Genomic DNA, 19,402 nt, shown 5'->3' on the forward strand with positions numbered 1-19,402 from the left:
CACATTCACACACACACACACACACGGTATATATGCAGCATTACATTGATGAGACATTTGATATACAGATGTTATACATCAGATATGAATGGAGCACGTGTTGTAGAGTCATTATCATGAAGATAAATAAATAACTTAATGGGCCTGAAACTAGAAACTGACAAATCAAACCACATGGAGATTTTTAAGAAAAACATCTTGTCAGATTTAATAACATCATTCAATCGTGAGTTGTACGCTTCTTATTCAATGTGTTTCTTCACCCACTGCTCTGAATTGTACAACTTGACATATGAATGTGTGTGCTGATGATGAACCGGAGCCCTGGCAGCCTTTATACGAAGTAATTAATGCTGCTTCATGACCTGCAGAGCTTTTCTGTCATTAAGCCTTGTTCTTTTTCACCACGTTACGTAACAATGTACGGTTGCCATATCGCCCGTGTGTGTGTTTGTGATTTGCCTGCAACTTTTTTCCAGCAGGACCAGGTTGGTCGGTGCGTCGTGTGCGTCAGCCTGCGGGGGAGGGCCCGCGCTTTATAGGCTCCTCTGCGCCTCTGTGCCGGTCACACGGCGCACTGAGCCGCGCTGCCTGCAGGATCCGCTTTATAAAGAGCTAAATTTACCGAACTCTACGTGGTTTCCTGAAACTCTCACAATTGGCCAGGCGCGTTCTGCCCGGAGAGTTAAAAGGTCGGAGGACCTCCTACCACTTTTTAAAACTTGTTCATGCCTGTGTGTGGAGAGACAGGGCGACAGTGAAGCAGGCGCACAGACTCCAGGCGCGCAACGACAACTTTGACTCCACATATTCCAGTTTGATTATTTCAACCGGACGATGGCTTTATCCGGAGTGATGCTGCCGTCGTTTTCCACCTTCACAAACCAAAGAGAAAAACCCTGGGAAAACGTGAGTTAACGATTCTGCTGTTAAATTCAAAATCCAAACTGTGGACGTGCGTGAGTTGGATCAGATGTGACTTTGTTTCAAACTGTGCAAACAGGTGAAACAGTGAATTTGCTTAAAGAAAACAAAAAGGAAAAACTGTATTTGTGACATTAAGAGAATGAAAGGTTGTTTTGCAGAGACTCGTCCAAACTGGACAGTGTCACAAACTGTGTTTTTTATGTGATCGGCTCTTTTAACTGAGGGTGTTTCTTTATTCTTTCAGAGGTGGAAAGGGGAGATGGACAAACTAGTCTCCAGCAGCTGCTCGATGCTTGAAATGGTACACAACCTGGACAGTCACAGCAAAAAGGACGACGAGGATCTGAGTAATTATCTGGATCTGGATTTTATTCTCGCCAACACGACTGGCTCAGACAGCGTGGCGGACTACGTGGGCACCGTGGAGCCCAACATGTACACCAGCGGACACTCGGTGTCATCCTACCCAGCGGAAGACCACCGCTCCCCGCCGCCCCCGTACGGCGCCAGCCTCATGACCGAGCTGCTGCGCTCCGAAGGAACCAACAACTATGGCATTACGCGCAACCCCGGCGTTCAGGGGAGGTTTTATGTCAACACTGCGCCTTTTCCCCGCCTGGACAACATCAAAGTGGAGCCATCCATGGACGCTTACGGCCCCATCGTGGGCATGGTGCCTCAGAGCTGCAGCAAAATCAAGCAGGAGGGCAACGTTTCGTGCATGATGTCCTTCGACCAGCCCCGGGTGGCCATCTCCCCGCGGGCAGCCAGCAACATGACGCCGCCTCTCAGCCCCGATGACCAGGGAGCGTCGGACTGCCAGGCACAGCTGTGCCAGTCCATGAACTTCTCGCAGAAGTATCACACGCAGGTGCCTTTCCCGCACCACCCGCAGGCTCCGCAGCTGCAGATGTCCTACCACGCTCCGCACGGCGCCTTCGGCATGTACGACGAAGGTCTCAGCCTGCAGCCCGGCGCGCAGAGGGTGATGCTCACACCGCCCTCATCGCCCCTGGAGCTGCTGGAGGCCAAACCCAAGAGAGGACGGCGCACATGGCCGAGGAAGCGCACGGCGACGCACACCTGCACCTTCGCAGGCTGCGGCAAAACTTACACCAAGAGCTCCCACCTGAAGGCTCACCTCAGGACGCACACCGGTAAGTTTGAACTCACACCCACCGCCACGAATCTGACTCTTCCTCTGCAGCACAACCACACGTCTCCTCTCTGCACGTTCTGACCATGTCTCTTCTTTCTGTCCACCAGGTGAGAAGCCGTACCACTGCAGCTGGGAGGGCTGCGGGTGGAAGTTCGCCCGTTCTGACGAACTCACTCGTCATTTCCGAAAACACACCGGACACAGGCCCTTCCAGTGCCACCTGTGTGAGAGGGCCTTCTCCAGGTCTGACCACCTGGCTCTTCACATGAAGAGGCACATGTGAGGGGAGCCCCCCCCAATAAGGACTTGGGGTTCAGGGGGTGGGGGGTTGTGTTATTGTATTGTGATCCAACTGATGTATTTTTTATTTAAGTTCTCCACATGACCAAAGTCTTTTTTTATATATAATATTGAATTTTAAAAAGTTTTAGTGGTATTATTTTCTAATGACGTAGCTGGTACTACTTTGGTTCTTTGAAAGCTTTAGAAAAGCTTTGTTTGCTTTAGAGCAGGCAGACCAAGAAGGGGCTGGCCCTGTATATACTACTCTTCCTTGACAGAACTGGAATGCGGTGTTTGACACAAGTGCCTCTCTATGACTGTGCTACTGTAAAACTCTTAGTGACAGAAAGACATGGCCACAAAACAGTACATGTTCTTGTTGACGGGAGTGAAATGCACATACAGTTGCCAAACGTGTGCAAAGACAATGTTTTATTTAAACTGCCTCAATGTCCAAATGGCCTGAACTGTTTTTTTATTTTATTGCTTCTTCCTGCTCGGAGTCATTGCTGTCTCCTCTGGTGTGAAACTCCTGGATCCAGCCCCTCTGTACACTATCAGGGCTTGATGTCCTGTGTATTATTTTTTACTTAAATTTATATGAAAATGTAAATGGATTTTATACTGTAAAATGTGTATTTATTGTAAATATTAAAATCAATGAAATCGAACATCACAGCTCCTCTCTTTTATACTGAGATACATCTTGTTCACAGGTTTAGCTCAACATGCACCCACTGAAGTTTGAGACTGTGCTCAGGGCCGCTTCGAGTGAGCGCTGCAGACCTGCACACCATCACATCAGTGACAGTAAACGGGTTATACATGCAGCCATTGTATACTCACTTTAATTTTAAAATATGGCCACTTGATTTCCACTGTGATGTTATGCAGCTGCACGACAGAAAAGGGCAGCCACTTGTGGGCTTAGCCTATAAATACAAACACTCCATCTCCATAATTACAGAGTGAGCCAGGAGCCGTCTGGACAGAGGGGAACAGCAAAACCCTCATCAGGGAGCCCTTAGACTCCCTTTCTGATGGGTAGAAATTATAGTAGGACATCAAAGGGCCTTAATACTACAATTACACAGAGTCACTCCGCACTGCAGTTTCAAAGTATCCGAGTCTGTGCATAATATGTCTGTGTGGTGTCAGTATTTGTTTCACCAGCATCAAAGAGTTTAGATTTGGCTGTATCAAAACCAGACGGCATTTTTTGCAAAATATAAATATTTTTGCATTTTTCTACAAAAATACGTGGTTAGGCGATTAACCCGAAGAAAGTTTTAAAAACTTTAAACAGAACTTGATAAAAGTGGTGTCACCCTAGTCCTCAACTTTATATATAACAGAACGTGACTAGAGATGTGTTGGTATAAAACTCTCCTGCAATTTGATACAAAAAAGAGGAAGCACACACTCGGTCAAAAATATCTATGGTGGAAGATGCAAATGTGTCACTCTCAATTCTCTTTTCTTGTCACAATATCAATGCAGAACTCACAAATGTCAACAAATAATCTTGAATTACAATAAATAATTTACCACCTAAAACTAAAGTTAACAAAATACTGACCGGTTCTTCTTTATTTACCACAGATACTTTTATTATGTGATCTCAATTATTTATTACGTTGTGTGTCATATAACTGAATCCCTTCTTTCTGTGACTGTTATTACAATACTTAACATATTCCAGGTATGTTAAAAATCACTTTTATTCAATTAAAAGCTAATACACTTATGAGCAACTTAAAACTCTAAGAATTGCTTTTTAATATATTTATATCATCACATACATACTGTGCAATATAACGTTAAAATGTTGATATGTTGATAAATAAGGCAATGCCACTTAGTCCAGTAGGTTCTGGAATATTATGTGCCGAATAAACCTGATTAGTGTTTCATAATTAAAAGGAAGCCATGTTAGGGCATTTAAACAAATGTCCTTCAACTGGATCATTAGACATAAACGCACCGAAAAACACAAGAGCTTAAAAATAACAATCCGATGGTTGATTTGAGCTAAAAAGCAAAAAACTTGGTAAAGAGCAGACGTCTCTGTGCATGAGTGGTGATGTGAAGAAGAAGAAGAGGAATCTAAATGTAACAGCACCAGCATAAACAACGTAGGTTTACACTTTCTATTTGATAGAGGCTTTTAGTTGTATGGGAGTGCAGATTGTTTGGGCGTTACAACAAGGCAGCCAATGATAAACCATCTGACATCAGAGGGGTGGATCAACAGCGCTCCAGGTTAAACTGACTGAACTTTGATCATAAGAAAAGGAAGACCTCCATGATTATCGCTACTGTCTTAGTTATTCTAAACACAAGAAGTTATTCAACTGAAGCTTTGCTAAAGGAATAAAATGCTCAGTTTCCCAAAATCATCACAATTTCTACGATGATTATACTCGAGTGTTTCTTCAATCCACGTTCTGTAAGGCCATAAATATAAGATATGCATTCAGAATTGTAAGAAAACACTTGTAACATTTGAAATAAAAATCTAAATCATGCCATTTTCATGCCGATAACTACAATCTAGTCCGGGGAGATGGACTTGGAAATAAAACTATCAATATTTACAGTATATGAACACAACTCTAGCACAAACTCAGGCCAACAGAGTTCTTGGCTTGTATGGTTTGACTTTCAATATGACTTTTTCGGAGTAATTAAAGGTTATATAAAACAGTTTATACAGTGAACTTTACAAGTACTTCATACTCAACAGAGTCATTGCTTTCGTTCACAATTAAAATGTTAAAATTGTCTTTAGATTTCTTTTTTTTTTTGCAACATACAGGCTTTTGGTTAAGGCAGGGTGATTAACCATGACGAGATATGGAGCTAGATTTAGGTTGTAGTCGAGAAGCCTTCTGGTTTGGGTTTCGTTAAATCGCTATGGTCTTGCAGGATGAAGTCAGGCTTAAATCAAGTGGCTCCGTATTGTCCCTGATTATAGTTGCCATGTAGTTTGGGAGCAATGAACCTTAACCGGTGGCTAAATGCAGAGTCATTTGACGGTGGGGGAAACACTGGTGTCTTGCACAAATTGATAACAGGGGCTGCTAGTCATGTCGGGCCAGTGTTGGTGCTGTTGTCATGCACCAGAGGACGGAGGACTATAAGGCAAAAGGAAGAGGACTGAAGAGCTGCGGTGGGGCGTGCTTGGTCAGGCGCTGGGCATGTCGGCCCTGCTGAGGGCGATGGCGAGCTCCAGGTCCTGCTGCTCCTGGAGCCGAAGCCTGCTCAGCCTGTCCTGCTCCTCACGCTCGCTCTCCCGCTTGGCCCATTCCAGCTGCTGGTTCTCATTTCCAAACTACAGCAGGAAAACAACTGTTAGATGTGGAGAAACACAGGAATGCAGGCTGACATGTCAACAACAACAAAAACAGAGACAAATCACTGGACGAAAGCCGAAGTAAAACAAAAGGTGGTTGCAAATTTAAAATCAGGCCTAATTAAGCAGAAGTTCCAAAATTATGTCCACACAACATTGTTATAATTAAATATACGACGGTAAGCGGAGAAAAATAAATGCATAAATAAAGAGGTTTATATTCACTGGGACAAAACAGCAAAGAAATCAGCACTATAAGCTTAATTCAAATGATTTCTACCTAGAAAACCTAGAGGTACAGCGGTGCCAAAAAGTCACTGGTCACATAAATATTCAGGAGCTGGATCAATGCGACTGTGATGATACATTGCAAATAATCGTGCTCATGAATCACCCAACTCAGATTATGCTGTGCGGACAGGTTTTTCACATGCAAAGGATTGACCACCACACCCTGGTACAGTCTTACCTTGACATGTTCAGATCCTGGCAGAAAAACAAAGATTACAATACAGAGCTCGATATAAAGAAATAAAACACACACACAAATCCCTTTCACAACTGTCATGCTGGCACGGGGGATAAAATAAATTCATGTCACATCAAATGAAACAAACCAGACACAAAACAACTGCCATGCATCATCCTCTCACTTGAGAGAACGCTCAGCTGTTAGACTATACACGAGAGCAAAGAAGCGGAAGGTGGAGGACAAAGAGGCAGATTTACTCTGTTGTGCTCTGCTTCCAGGCATATCATGCTTTGACAGAAAATAAGCCTTTAGCTTGTAGTTCAACACTTGAAAAATGCTCCTCGAGTGCTACCTGACCGGGCAAGTTCACGGGCTCGGCCTCCAACTGTGCATAAATCCTGACTTCCTGTCTGAGACGACCACAATCATGCAAGCCCTTTTACCAGACGGTCTGCAAGTTAACTGGAACCGTCCAAGTCGGTCATGCAAACACGTATTCTTACTTTCATCCAGATGTTCGGTCAGTTGTTAGTCAACAGCCAGTAAGAACAGCAGTCCTGTGATTGCCTTCTAAAGTCACCATGTGAGGGAGAGTTAACAGAATGAGGCCCAGAGACAGAGCAGCTGACACCTTTGAGCCTGCAGCTCCAGAATCCGAAGAGTGAGATCGAAGGGATCGGCAGCTCATGCAGACAGAAGGTACGTGATCCAACAGAAAAAACTGTAAGTAGACTACACTTACAGAGTCAAAATGTGCAAAAGCCACAGGACAGTCTTTGGATGTTTTACTCGAGTCTGCCGTAACATTAGAGTCTTTACTGTCTGCTGCGGAGCACACACTCTGGGACGGCTGCGACGCACCCGAACTGAGCACACCCACTGGAGAAGGAAGATATTTAAATAAACACCAAATCCATGTCATAAAAACACTTTTGGTGGCCTGCCTATATGGAGGCTAACAACTGCTTGCCCCCTTGGGAAAATAACCTCACACTTCAGAGGCGTGCGTCGTATTGTACAGGAAGCCTATAGCTTGAAGCTCTGTAGTTACTCATGGGTGATATCAGTTTAGAAAAGGTGTTAACCACATTTATTGAGTAAAGCTGACTGTTGCATCAAAGCTTGACAAGCGCAGTGCTGCTTTTTTGGAAAAGAGAATTGAAGAAGATGAACCCACCCTGGTCTCCTGTTAGCTTTGAAAACATTTCCTGTAATGATGTATTATTATCTGGCCAGTACTTCTTTTTTTTTTTCCTCTTTCAAACTTGAACCATCAACACAAAACGGCTGCATCAGCAAACTCACAGGGCTTCGATTTCTCTAATGAAATACTAATTTACTTTTTATACTGCTTCACCTGAAAAATTACTTCAAAAGTTAATTTACACGGTTTTACTCGACCAGAACTCGCAATCGTTTCTGTGATGCAAAAAAATTCAAAAACGGCCCACGGATTTTGAGTGTGGGCTTCTCACTTCCTCATTGTGTACGAAACACGTCTCTGGAGCTGGCTCACTATTAAACAGTCGATACTCATCTCTACCACTCTGTGTGGTTAAGCAAAGGGGAACACCAACTTTCTCACGCTGTGGCTTCTGCTAAAAGAATAAGTGCAAGGTAAGAGCGGAAGGGCACATGATGGGCAAGTCCTGTCAGCATGTGTGACTTTGAACGAGATGAACAGGAGTGTAACTGCATCCAAATTGCTGAGAAGAGTTTTTTTTTTTCTCATCACATCTCAGTAAATTCAGACAGCATGGAGCTACTTAAACAAAAATAAAGTCTTTAAACTGTCTTTATTACACATCACTTTGAAAACCCATGATAGGATCATATCCCCTGCCACCAACTTTACTGTTCCAAACTTTGCCTGCACCCTCATGGCTCAACAAGGAAGTGATTTTTTTCCCCTCATACCATCAGGGCAAAATAATCCCTGTAAGATAGGACGAGTCAAACTCAGTACATGTTGTTGCCGCTACATTTTTGTGACAAGTCGCAACCATAAGAAGTAGAAAAGGACTTGAAGTTGTACTGACAACAACAGCAAGATAAATCATAAATGGCATCGAATTTAACTGGTTTAAACCAACAAGACATGCTGCTCATGAACAACAATAAACCATTAATGTCAATTTAAGCAGCAAGCACAGTCATGTTGAAGCGAACAAACACTTAGATAAATTCAGCTCTTACCATAGGGAGGCGCAGGTCGGTTAGGCACACTTTTCTTTGATGGGAGCACGGGATTGTCTGCTTTCTGTTCACACACCAGGGGAAACACACAAAAAAATCCCTCACCTATCACACCGCATGATGACGCCAACAGAAATGTCAGCCAAGATCTAAAGCCTCTGGCCTCATACCAGAGAAACTGCTTTCACAAATGTAATAAAAAGGCAAAAAAATAAGAAATAAATCACAACGAGAGAAAAATTAACAACACAGTTTTCTACAGCTTCAGTGGAAAATGATGCTTTATGGTGCAACTGATTCATAACTTACCTTTGACATGTGACTAAAGTCAGCAAAACCACCTCCTTTGCCTGCAAAAGACTGGCTTCGAAAGGGGTCCACTTTCCCAAACACATCTGTGACAGGAGTACATTGAAAAGCATTTGGAACATTTGAAAACATTTATGGAAACATCCAGAAACTATAATGAGGTTCAGTCCTCGAACCACGCATTCAAAAGCATCTCTACATCTCTTATTCTGAGAGGGCCTGGGTATGATTTCCAGAGGAGGGAATGAGGCATGACCGTTTAATTTTCCATGACATTTTGCAAAAAACCTGGAACGTAGAGGTTTTGTTTAACCTGACGTATGTATCTGATCAACTAATTAAAGGCGTCAGTTGGCGCACTGTTAACCAGAACTGTGCCTGGCTTGTTTTGAAGCTCAGTGGTATGCTGCTTAATGAAAAAAAAAAGGGGCAAACTGCAGATCCTTACAGTGAAACAACAAAACATTGTAATAGAATATGTTTGTTGTGAATGTGCAACCACAAAAGACCCCATTCATGTGAAGTACGCAGTGTTTTCTTTTACACACAGTAACTGGGCTCAGGTCTACAGATGCCTCAGTGTTCTTGTGGAGGTGTGTAGCATGGCAGAGCACTGGCCAGGGCCGGCCACTAACTTAAAACAACTTTTGTACTGAATGAGGCAGAGCAAGTCAATAGCAGCAGATATAAAGGCAGGACAGAGGCAGGAATGAACTGGTTAAAGGAGTGGCAGTGTATTCTAGTAGAGCAGGACCAGCAGTCACAGAGTTTCTGTTATGCTTGGATCCTGTGAGCCTCCTGTTTTTCCAGGGTAGGGGGGAGTATTTTTAGTTGGCCAGTAGTTAAATGCGTAGGTACTCATCTAAAAATAGCCCAAAACCACAGGAAAAAGTGAAGCCACAGTGAGTAAAAATTGTTTGCCCCTCATGCCCCCAAAAACATAATCTAAATCTAACACGTCACCCAGGACAGCAAAGAAAGACTCTTTGAGATGAGTTTCACAATGAGAACGTTCTCTCACGTTCGGATCTCTGTTAATAGAGTCACATTCTGGGAAACCTGCGTGGAAATTCTGCATATATTTAGCACGGGGACGACGAGGCCTACGCTCTTTCATTTGACAAAGTGCCATGGCAGGAAGTCACTGTACACTACCTTCTACTTCCTGACTACAATAATAGAAGTAAGATAGAGAAACATACACAACCGAAATACTCAAAAGACAGCAAATAATACACAAGGGAGCCTAAATACTAATTTAAACAGGAAAATGAAAAGTTTTAAACTTTTCTCAGAACCAACAGGAATAAACATGAACTCAGAATAGTCAGTATTGAATCTTTCTCTGTGAACTGACAGCCAATGTGTGCAGTACAGTACCTGAATCGTTCGGCTTTGGGCTGTTTGATGTGAAGCGATCACCGCCGCTGAAGGCACTTGGCTGGGAAAAACAAGCAAAGCACAAGTTCAGTGAGTGAGCGATTCAATAGATCTTTTGTAAAATCCATACGCAATGACCACATCTGCATAACCGCATACACACAATGGTGAAAACACGTCAGGGCTTGTTTCTAAGTTATTAAATGTAGAAAGGAAAACAGCATTTCAGACTATTGAGTTTGATTGCTGAAAAATAGGAGGCATTTGATACCTTGGCTGGCAGTGAGGGTTTTCTTCCAAAGGGTTCTGAGGATCCGAACATGTCCGACTTATCCGTCCTCTTAAAGAAATCTTCAGATGAGGTGCCTTTAAAGGGATCACTTTCTTTAAAAGGGTCTCCAAATGGATCTAGAAAAAAACAGTCATTTTCAGCCTCTGACAAGAAATGATTACCTCCGCCAAGGAGCTTATGTTTCTGTCTCTGTTTGTTTGTCTGTTAGCAGGTTTGCTCACAACAACTGGACAGATTACCATGAAACGTGGCAGGAGGATGCAGTATGAGTCAGGGAAGAACCCTTTCAGTTGTGTGCTGATCCGTGTCAGGGGGGAAATCCAGGAATTTGATTTGCACTTTCTTTGTTTTTCATAGATCTTGATTAAAAAAAATGGTGCCAAGCCAAATAAAAATACGGATCTTGAGAACTCAACTGTTGTTTCATAAGAGGAGTGTTAGGCTTTGATGGATGTATGCGCTCTACTGAGTGCCATTCAAGATTGTAGTATACTATTTATATTCTTTCACTGCATGAACGCCAAGAACACACAACTAACATTTCCCATTTCATGTCAAAATCAACAATATGGTACCTATTTAGGTAGTAAGAGGGAAAACTTAAGGCAGGTGTTTAGCAGAGAGCAACATCTGGCAGAGCAGAGAATGATCTTCATCCCTACAGACATACAGATGCAAATAATAGAAAAATTCAAGAAAGTGTCAGGACCTTTGAAGGGGTCAGACTTAAAGGGGTCTTCTGTCTGGAAGGGGTCGGCTGGGGCTTCCTTAGCACTGCTGTTGTTGAACATGGCGATCTTTGACTTGAAAGAATCATCCTGGTGAATGAAAACAGAACACGACATCGAGGTCAGAGAGAGACAACAATAAAAGAAAGCAAGCACACTTTGTGAACAGACTCAAAAGAAAGAGAACAAACACAGAATATCTAATCTGTAGTTGTAAGAAATGACTTAAAGCCCCATTCAACAAAAATACCTTTAAATTACAGGAACAAAAATGTAGATGAATGCTGTCCAACTATGAAAACAAGCTTTCAAGGGAGTATTTGTTTTTGAACTCTGGCATCTGAATCCACTGAACAGGTAAAGTAGGGGTGAGTAGTGACATAAAAAAACGGTAATTGTGAAGATAGAAACGCCCCCCACTTTCTCCACTCTGTCTTGGGTTTTGAGGGCAGGCAACCAAAACCCGTCGGGTCTTTCAAGTGGAAAGGTCTAGACAAAAAGAATATATACAGGATTCATCATCTCCTTACCGTGCCCCTGAAACCTCCGTTCTCCTTCTCTGCAAAACCTCCACTCAAGTCCGGCAGGTTGCTGAAGTTTCCTCCATTGATGTCGCTCAAAGAGCCGTTGTACTGCTCAATGGTCTTGGTAACCTCCTTTTGGTTATCCTGGATCAGTGACAACTTGCTGCGAGCCTAAGCACAGGTATAATTATGTGATTCTTTTTAGAATAGTCTTTTGTATTTGATTTCCTACACTGAATATTTTGAATAAGGTAAAGAGATGTTCAAAACTAGACAATTTCCAACCTGGCAGAAAAAAAAAAAAAAATGTTTGACTGAATTCTCATTTTCCTGCTGTATTCACATGGTCTCATTCTGACATTTTACAATAGGGCTGTCAGAAAAACTCAAGAAATGTCGAAAGCAACTGACTCAGACATTTGTGTTCTCACTTGTAGCCCCACCGCAAAATATCTTGAGTTCGGTGCATGTCTGGAAGCAGTTTCCAACTGTTTTATCTCAATGTGCTTCCAAGCATGAATCATGAGCAGGACAATGACCGGAGAAATGAAAGTAAAACTTATGTTTCCAAAAGTGAAATCGCTGCATAATAAACACGATTTCCAGCTTAATAAAAGATAAGGCAGATAGTATATATATTAAATATAAAAACCTTTCCACCTCACCTCCAGTCCTTCATTATGATCCAGAGCTAAACCTTTCAAACTTTACAAACTCTACAAAACAGTGACTTAATCAGTTAATGGCTAAAAGGGGCAGAACATCCTCGTGTAACCTGTTGTCTCCACATCGGCACTGACCTGATTGATCTCTTCCTGGGTGGTTTTCAGCGACTTAACGATGCTGTCCAGCTGGACCTGACCAGAGAGCAAGCTCTGCTCCAGCTGGGCCTCCTCGTCCTGCAGCCGGCTCAGGTCTGCCTTGGTGCGGCTCATTTCATCCTCCTGGCTCTGGAGGTCGGTCTCCTGAGAGCGGATCTGGCTCTGCAGGGATGATATCTAATACGTCCATCCAACAAAAGAGGTCAGGTTTATATTAGTGTTTTTTTTATGATTCATATTTATTTGAATTTTTGAAAAATATTTTTAGGTTTGGTAGTTTAGTATTGCTTCTTTGGATAAAAGAAAGCAGTAGTATTTAGAAAACACTCAATGACTGTTAAAAATAATAATGTGCGGCAATTTCATAAAAACTTCCTGAGCTCAATGTTTGACTGAGCGTGACAGTACGTTCATGTGGTGTAAAAATAATCAGAATGAATGCACAGTGATATCTGTAACCTGACTCTGCATAAACCATTCTCTGATAAGTCGAGAGATTTCAACACAATAAAAAAACAACTGTGAATTATCCTATCACCAGAGGCAGAATATTAAATACAACAGGATCAAGGTGATGTGCTTTAATAAGTCTGACCATTTGAGTTTCATCCTGGCACTTAATCTTGACGTCGTTGAGCATCCCTTCCAGCTTGGAGCGCTGCTGGTCCATCTCCTCCAGACGTTCCCGGGCATCCTGCTTTTGGGACTCCAGGTCCTGCAGGTTGCTGCCTTCCCTGTCCAAGTCATTCTGCATATCCTGAGGGTCCGCGAAACACACACACCAGGAATTTTGGAAACCAAGCACTGAGGTGAACTGCAAAATACAAATTGAGTATAAATTACCTCTACTTAGCCTTACCTGAACTTCACTGCTTTGCTGCTTGATGGCATCCTCCTTTTCCCTGATCTCTTGCTCCAGGATGAATTTCTCTCTGTCAGTGAAGCACGTGGGAGGAGAGCAGGGGAATCAAGTAAGAAATTCTGTTATCAAAAAGGCCTTTTCTGGCAATATGCAGAGCTTCAAAAGACAAAACTGTGAAATGTCAAAGGTTGTTGCAACAATCTGATTCTTTTATTTATTTCCATGGACTACACATGCATGAAGCACTATAATAAATCAGATTATTTAGTATAGAATTTTATGCATTTGAAATAAAAATCTATATTTAGTCCAACTGAAACTTTCAATTGATGACGATAGCCTTACACAGTATTAGTGAAGCTTCATGGTGATATTGTTTTCTTTGCTGAGTCTCTCTAGGAATAAAAATATAAACACTAAGGAACACACTTAAATAAACTAAACTAATGTTTTAAAAGCGCTTTGATCAACATCACCTCACTGCAACCTTTCCTCCTTTTTCTCAGAGAAAATGAAACAAAACGATACTACCCTCCTTATACTCAGTGTGCAGGGGCTCACCTCTGCAGCTGAGCTATTTCCTGACTGAGGTCATCCAGCTCTTTGATGCCTGTCAGCTCGGCCGACCCTGTGGAGCTGGTGCTGTCCTGAAGGCAGAGACATTGAGACAGATGAGTAAGAGAAAATGAAGGCTGGGTAAAAAGGTGCACCGTAGGACGTGAAGGAGATGGAGGGTGAGAACAGAGACATCGAGAGCGGCAAACGGCAGCTCGGTCAGGGAAATGATCAAATGGATGCGATTAAGATTTTAGCAGAAATGTTCAAATGTGCAAAGGTGGGAAAAGCGGGGGAGTAGGAGAGCAGAGGGTTGAAAGAGAGGTACGCAGGAGAGAGGAGCTCCCCACTGATAAGTCTAACAAAACAAAAGACAGGAAGGAAATACAAACACCCCGCACAGCTAGGGAGGGAGCCAGAGATTCAGACAATAGAAGAAGAGAAGTGCAGTAAGGACAATGCAGAAGAATGTAACACCACAGTGACATCTGTCTCATCCGTCAGTGTTCAACATAAGGTCTATTACACATTAATGGCTTTCAATAAAACATCAGTGAGAGCACTTGTGAAAGATTTACAAAAGTGTATGTAATTCTAATTCAGTCCTTTGAATACGTTCAGACTTGTTTGTATTTTACTCTGTTCGTAACATCAATTGCTTGATTACAAACACACTACTAAGACACACTAATTGTTATATTGGAATTGGCAAGCAAATATAGATTGGCATTAGTTGACACTGGGCAGCAGTGATGGGCCATTGCCAGTGAAAGTCCAGCAGGTGGCAGTGTGGCCCTAAATGCAAGTAATAAAGTTCAAAGAAAACTAATTTCACAGAAACACAACACATTTTTTTCAACAAAAGCAAACAACACCTACAACGCTCTTTGCCTTTTTCTGTAAATACATTGGGAAACTGATGCATGAAAAAAGGAATAAGGTGTTTGCACCCATTGCTTCAGACAGGGATGGAGAATATGACAGTACAAAAGCGCCATCTTGTGACACAAAGCTAAACTACTCACTCTGCGCATATTGACAAGTGCAGCAGGTTCAGGTCTCACAGAGGACAAAAGCCCCCCATAGCTCTGTTCGGTTGGATAGAGAAGATATCATACAAAGAAAAAGCATAAAAACAGGTTTGCAGAGCAAAGGATAAAGGGCCAGAGCACAAATATCTGAATTTGAAATGCAGCAGTTGCAGAGAAACATAGACTCCTTCGGTACAGAATCAGATGACAGTGAAAATATTTGCTTTGAAAAATAGACAGAATTTAAATAAATAGGGACGACGCAGGATTGAGCTGAAGTCAGGACTCACGGAACCCGTTGCTGCTGTTCCAGTCCTTTCTGAGGGGGGAATCATGTCCGGGGTGAGACTGGAGGGAGGGTCTACACCTTTAGTGACCTTCTGCTGAATCAGATACATGGCCAGAGAGAACTGCTCTTGGGTCAGCTTTCCCGTCTGTTTAGTGTCGGCCAATCCCCTGCAGACAAAAGCATAAACATTACTCAAAAAACTCATATACCGGACACTTTGTGAGATTTGAATATTGGAGCATGTTCAACCATTTCCACTGACGCACTTGAGAGGCGCTTCAAGTTTTCATCTTTTGTTGCAAACTTATGCATAAGAATAGGTAATGATTTAAACTGTCCAAAAGATGGTGCTATGGAACCAAACCTGCTCTAACTGGCAGTACATGTAAATATGAATGTGTCTCCTGTGAGCACTTGTAATTGGATCTCACCTCCACACTCAATGTGCAAATAATCACACAAGTCATTTGTGTTCACAAGGACCAAATTAGGTTGTTACTATTCAGTCTGTGTTGGTGTGTGTGTAAGCTAGAGAAAAAGAGAGAGAGAGAGAGAGAGATTTATAATGTGTACTGAAATGTGTTCTCACCAAATCTGCGCCAACATCGTCTGGGAAAGACTGGACTGCATAAAGATCTCTATGACTTCAGTGCCAGTGACCAGGCCGTCACCGTCTGAGTCTGTTTGTTTGAAAATGTCTTTATATCTCTCCCTGTCGGCCACCGGTACCACCCAGTTCACCGCTGGCTAGAAAGAGCAAACAGCAACATTGATGTGATTTCAGATTTCAAAACATCTGCAACAAAATCATTGGACTTTTTATATACTGGACTCAATCTGAATGGGGCTGTTGTGGCATTTAAGTACGATATTGTTTTAGGACGGAAATGAAGGGTATACAATTAAAAAATATTTACTATGAGCACCAACATTTCACAAGAATCCTCCCTTTTATGAAAATGCACCGCTTTGCTCATCACCGGTCACATTCACTCACACACTTACTGGAAATGGTGACACGTAAAATCTAAAAATGGAATATAATTAATGTCACTAAATAAACTAATCAGATTGACAGTGAGTAAACAAGAACATTTCAAAACATAAATATACCAAATGACACAAGGATCCCTACAAAATGAGGTATCTGTTTTTGGTATTAGAGAGAATACTTTATATAAAATTACATTCTTTGAGAGAAATTGTCATGAGAGCCACGTCAGGGATTTGTGGTAAGACTGTGAGAAGAGAACCTCATTTCCCTTTCCTCTCTTGGAAACCTGTTCCTCCAAGTCACGGGTGAAAGATCAGTTCACAAGGCTTAGAGCAATGTGGCAAAACAAGTCCAGCCATTAGCAAAGGAAAGGCATCAATACATAATATGTTGGTTTCTTTGAGATGCCAGGTCCTGCCCTTCTGACAATTATTTGATGAGACGCAGGATGTGTTTATTTAACAGTTTTACATTTTATTTCTACTTAGAAAACTCTCTATTATACAGGCATGAGATTTCCCTGGATTACAGGTCACTGCACTTGGAGACATATATGAAGGATGTATTCTTTTTCTAAAACAATCAATCCAATCAGTAAGGCATCTGTACCAATGACACCAGGCAGCTAATAAAAGAAGTAAAACCAATTATTTTACTGGATGTATGTATAGCTTTTAATAGAGGGAGAGAGAGATTCAGAGGGGCTGGAAAATAACTCACTTTTAACAATTATGAACTTGTAATAAATGTTATAAAATGTATAAAATAAAAGTTATAAAATAGTTTTGACTAAATTAGTTCATTGCGTTGATGCAGGAAAAAGTACATTGGAGTTATGGAGTATATCATTTCAATGAACATTAGTCTCATTATTTTATGTGATAATTCACACTGTTTCTATATTGTGGTGTATCTTCATTTAGTCTTAACAGCACCTCCAGACAGACACAAGTGAGGAGGTGAGGTGACATACCTGTGTGCTGGATTTGAAAGAGTGTTTTGGAGAGAGGTTGACAGCACTGATGCTGAGGGGAGTAGAGCTGCTCAGAGGAGGAGTACTTCGCAAGGTGTCCTTGAGAGGAGCTGGGCCAGATGTAAGGCCAGACAGAATGGGCAGCACAGCCACAGCACCGGGCAGTGCACCAGCAGACTTCTTCCTTTTAGAAGGGGGGATGAGGGAAGCGGGTAGGCTTGCTGGGACAGGCTCCTTCTCCATGGCTCTATACACCAGATGCATGGCCTAGACGACATCAAATCAGTTAATTCATGTGATTTAATCTCTTTTTAGTTATATCAAGTATTGGCTCAAACATGTTTTTTGTGTTAGCTTACCACTGTGAACTCATCTTTGTCCAAAAGCCCATCTTTACCTACATCACTTAGGTCCCAAATCTATAGAAACAGTGATTAAATGCGATAATAAACGTGATTTAGCTGCTTTGAATTGTTAAAATTGTGTTATGTGTGGGTATGATCACTCTAAAGTGTCATGTCACCTTTCCTAACACATCCAGAGGTAGCTTGGAGTTTATCAAAACTGGCTTGACTTTATCCCCAGAGAGGAGACCCTTCACAGGAGACAGACTCTCAAAAATGCCTTCAAACTTCCCTTTTTCCTCAGGCTGGGAAAGAAAAGAAAAAACTCAAGATTAGACAAGGCTGACTTTCTAATATCTTCAATAATGATTTTTTAATACCATCAACTTACCCTTATTGCCCACTGTGAGTCAGGCGCTGTCGTTGGAGCACTCAATAATGGGCTGTTGCTGTCTTTCTGTAAAAGATAAAGTCAAGAAGAGAAGGAATAGTCAGTGAGGGATGCCATTTTCCTCTGACACACTCCATTTCAACACTTACAAATTTAGGAGCAGCTAAGAATTGGTTGAGGTTGTTAAGGCTGATGTCATTTCCACCCTGTGCTGAGGCCACCAGTCTTAAAGCTATGAAGAAACCCTACAAAAGAGGAAGAGGGTCACTGGTTGTGTGGCTGTTAAATGCACACGTCAACATTATCAATCACTGCAAATGTACAGAGAAATTCAGTGTTACCCGCTTATCCAGATATCCTTTTCTTTCTGAATCGGCCAAATCCCAAATCTAAGGGGAAGAAATATCAACAATCCAGAAGCCATAGATTAAATATACATACAGCATGTGTCTCATGTGATTGAAACCCACCTTCCCTAATGTACTGCCGGACAGCCCTGACGTCTTGAGGAACTGAGCTGAGTCTACGGCTGATATCCTGCCTGTGTTCCCAGGATCCAGCTGCAAAGAGTCAAGACACAAACAACAAGGTGATATAACTGAATGAGCACTAGAAGAGGAGGACATCCCAGCAGCTGAGCACCAACTCACCTGTCTGTAATAGTTGTCATAGGCTGGGTTTCCACCCGATAGCTGCAGAGGCAGATGAGAAAGAAACACAACAGCAGCAGCTGAGTCACAACGAGAGAGTAGACAAACTGGAGCTGTTAGTTAGCAAGAGGTGACTCTGACGTGAGGACACCGGAGAAGATGAACAGAGCTAACGTTAGCTAGCCGAGGATTTGCTTTTGTTCAACCACTGTAAACAGGAGGAGCCGTTCTCGGGATCAGCTCGCAGCTGTAGCTTCCCTCTCCCATGAAAACAAACAGTAACTTTGTTATCTTCACTTCAACTAGCCAACCAACTCTTTCCCCCACAACGAAACGTCCCTGATACGGCTCCACAGCCGAGTCTTCACCGCGGTGTACGCGGCAGCGGTGAGGTGAGGGCACACGGACACTGTCACCAGCCCTGGACGGCGAGTAACTTCTGATTTAAGAGGCTTTTCTGGACACAGTTCGCTTCTTACCTGACTGAGCGTCATGAGCGCCGCCATATTTCCTGGTGTCTCGGGAGCGCGCACACGCCCCTTAAGGGAGGAGACGCGGGGCCGAGCGGAGGGAGAGGGCGGGGAGGGGGGGCACTGACCGGAAGTAACCGGGACAGGAGCTTCTGACTAACAATGAAGATGTGGAACCTGAATGTTCTTAAAACTCACCTGATGTTAGTTATGAGCAGTGTTTCCCAATAAATCATATTTATAGCTGTGGCCAAACAAGTGATGAAAGATAAATATGGATGGATCCACATGTGAAGTATGAAGCAAATACTACTGATTATTTCCATCATCAGTTCATTCGTTCTTTACATTCTAGAGACTGTTTCATCCATCAAATGTCGCTATTCATCTCCAAAAAG

The 19,402-nt window shown here is 42.5% G+C and overlaps 2 protein-coding genes across 10 annotated transcripts; one reads left to right on the plus strand and one right to left on the minus strand.

Annotated features, from left to right (window-relative positions):
- The first annotated feature begins 496 nt into the window (after nucleotides 1-496).
- On the plus strand, nucleotides 497-3,039 carry klf2b (Kruppel like factor 2b). The gene is made up of 3 exons (XM_020099502.2): nucleotides 497-909; nucleotides 1,172-2,084; nucleotides 2,194-3,039. The coding sequence occupies exons 1-3, from the start codon at nucleotides 838-840 to the stop codon at nucleotides 2,367-2,369; spliced, it is 1,161 nt and encodes a 386-aa protein (XP_019955061.1). The 5' UTR covers nucleotides 497-837; the 3' UTR covers nucleotides 2,370-3,039.
- Nucleotides 3,040-3,956: 917 nt separating this feature from the next.
- LOC109645423 (epidermal growth factor receptor substrate 15-like 1) lies at nucleotides 3,957-19,119 on the minus strand. Of its 9 annotated transcripts, XM_020111034.2 has the most exons (25): nucleotides 19,014-19,119; nucleotides 18,535-18,576; nucleotides 18,355-18,444; nucleotides 18,226-18,273; nucleotides 18,034-18,129; nucleotides 17,885-17,950; nucleotides 17,673-17,798; nucleotides 17,509-17,568; nucleotides 17,150-17,416; nucleotides 15,772-15,929; nucleotides 15,184-15,349; nucleotides 14,888-14,950; nucleotides 13,869-13,954; nucleotides 13,305-13,377; nucleotides 13,041-13,202; nucleotides 12,425-12,622; nucleotides 11,631-11,795; nucleotides 11,082-11,190; nucleotides 10,352-10,488; nucleotides 10,081-10,141; nucleotides 8,701-8,786; nucleotides 8,392-8,455; nucleotides 6,938-7,074; nucleotides 6,193-6,209; nucleotides 3,957-5,702 (listed from the first exon to the last, which is right to left on the minus strand). In XM_020111034.2, exons 1-25 carry the CDS (start codon nucleotides 19,038-19,040, stop codon nucleotides 5,633-5,635), a joined length of 2,574 nt encoding a protein of 857 aa, XP_019966593.2. In that variant the 5' UTR covers nucleotides 19,041-19,119; the 3' UTR covers nucleotides 3,957-5,632. The 9 variants fall into 9 exon arrangements, with proteins under 9 accessions (XP_019966593.2, XP_019966617.2, XP_019966608.2 ...); XM_020111058.2 differs by lacking the exon at nucleotides 6,938-7,074; XM_020111049.2 differs by lacking the exon at nucleotides 6,193-6,209.
- Between the last annotated feature and the right edge of the window lie 283 nt (nucleotides 19,120-19,402).

The sequence above is a fragment of the Paralichthys olivaceus genome, chromosome 16 (genome assembly GCF_024713975.1).
Source record: "Paralichthys olivaceus isolate ysfri-2021 chromosome 16, ASM2471397v2, whole genome shotgun sequence".
Lineage (NCBI taxonomy): Eukaryota > Metazoa > Chordata > Actinopteri > Pleuronectiformes > Paralichthyidae > Paralichthys > Paralichthys olivaceus.

Bases quoted from the DNA above. Each gene is read 5' to 3' on its own strand.
- LOC109645423 (XM_069511312.1), bottom strand. From the start codon at position 19,040: ATGGCGGCGCTCATGACGCTCAGTCAG. The intron at 18,577-19,013 runs GTAAGAAGCGAA...CTGCCTCTGCAG, and splicing joins CGCTCATGACGCTCAGTCAG to CTATCGGGTGGAAACCCAGC. The intron at 17,799-17,884 runs GTAAGTTGATGG...TTTCTTTCCCAG, and splicing joins ACTCACAGTGGGCAATAAGG to CCTGAGGAAAAAGGGAAGTT.
- klf2b (XM_020099502.2), top strand. From the start codon at position 838: ATGGCTTTATCCGGAGTGATGCTGCCGTCGTTTTCCACCTTCACAAAC. The intron at 910-1,171 runs GTGAGTTAACGA...TTATTCTTTCAG, and splicing joins GAGAAAAACCCTGGGAAAAC to AGGTGGAAAGGGGAGATGGA. The intron at 2,085-2,193 runs GTAAGTTTGAAC...TCTGTCCACCAG, and splicing joins TCACCTCAGGACGCACACCG to GTGAGAAGCCGTACCACTGC.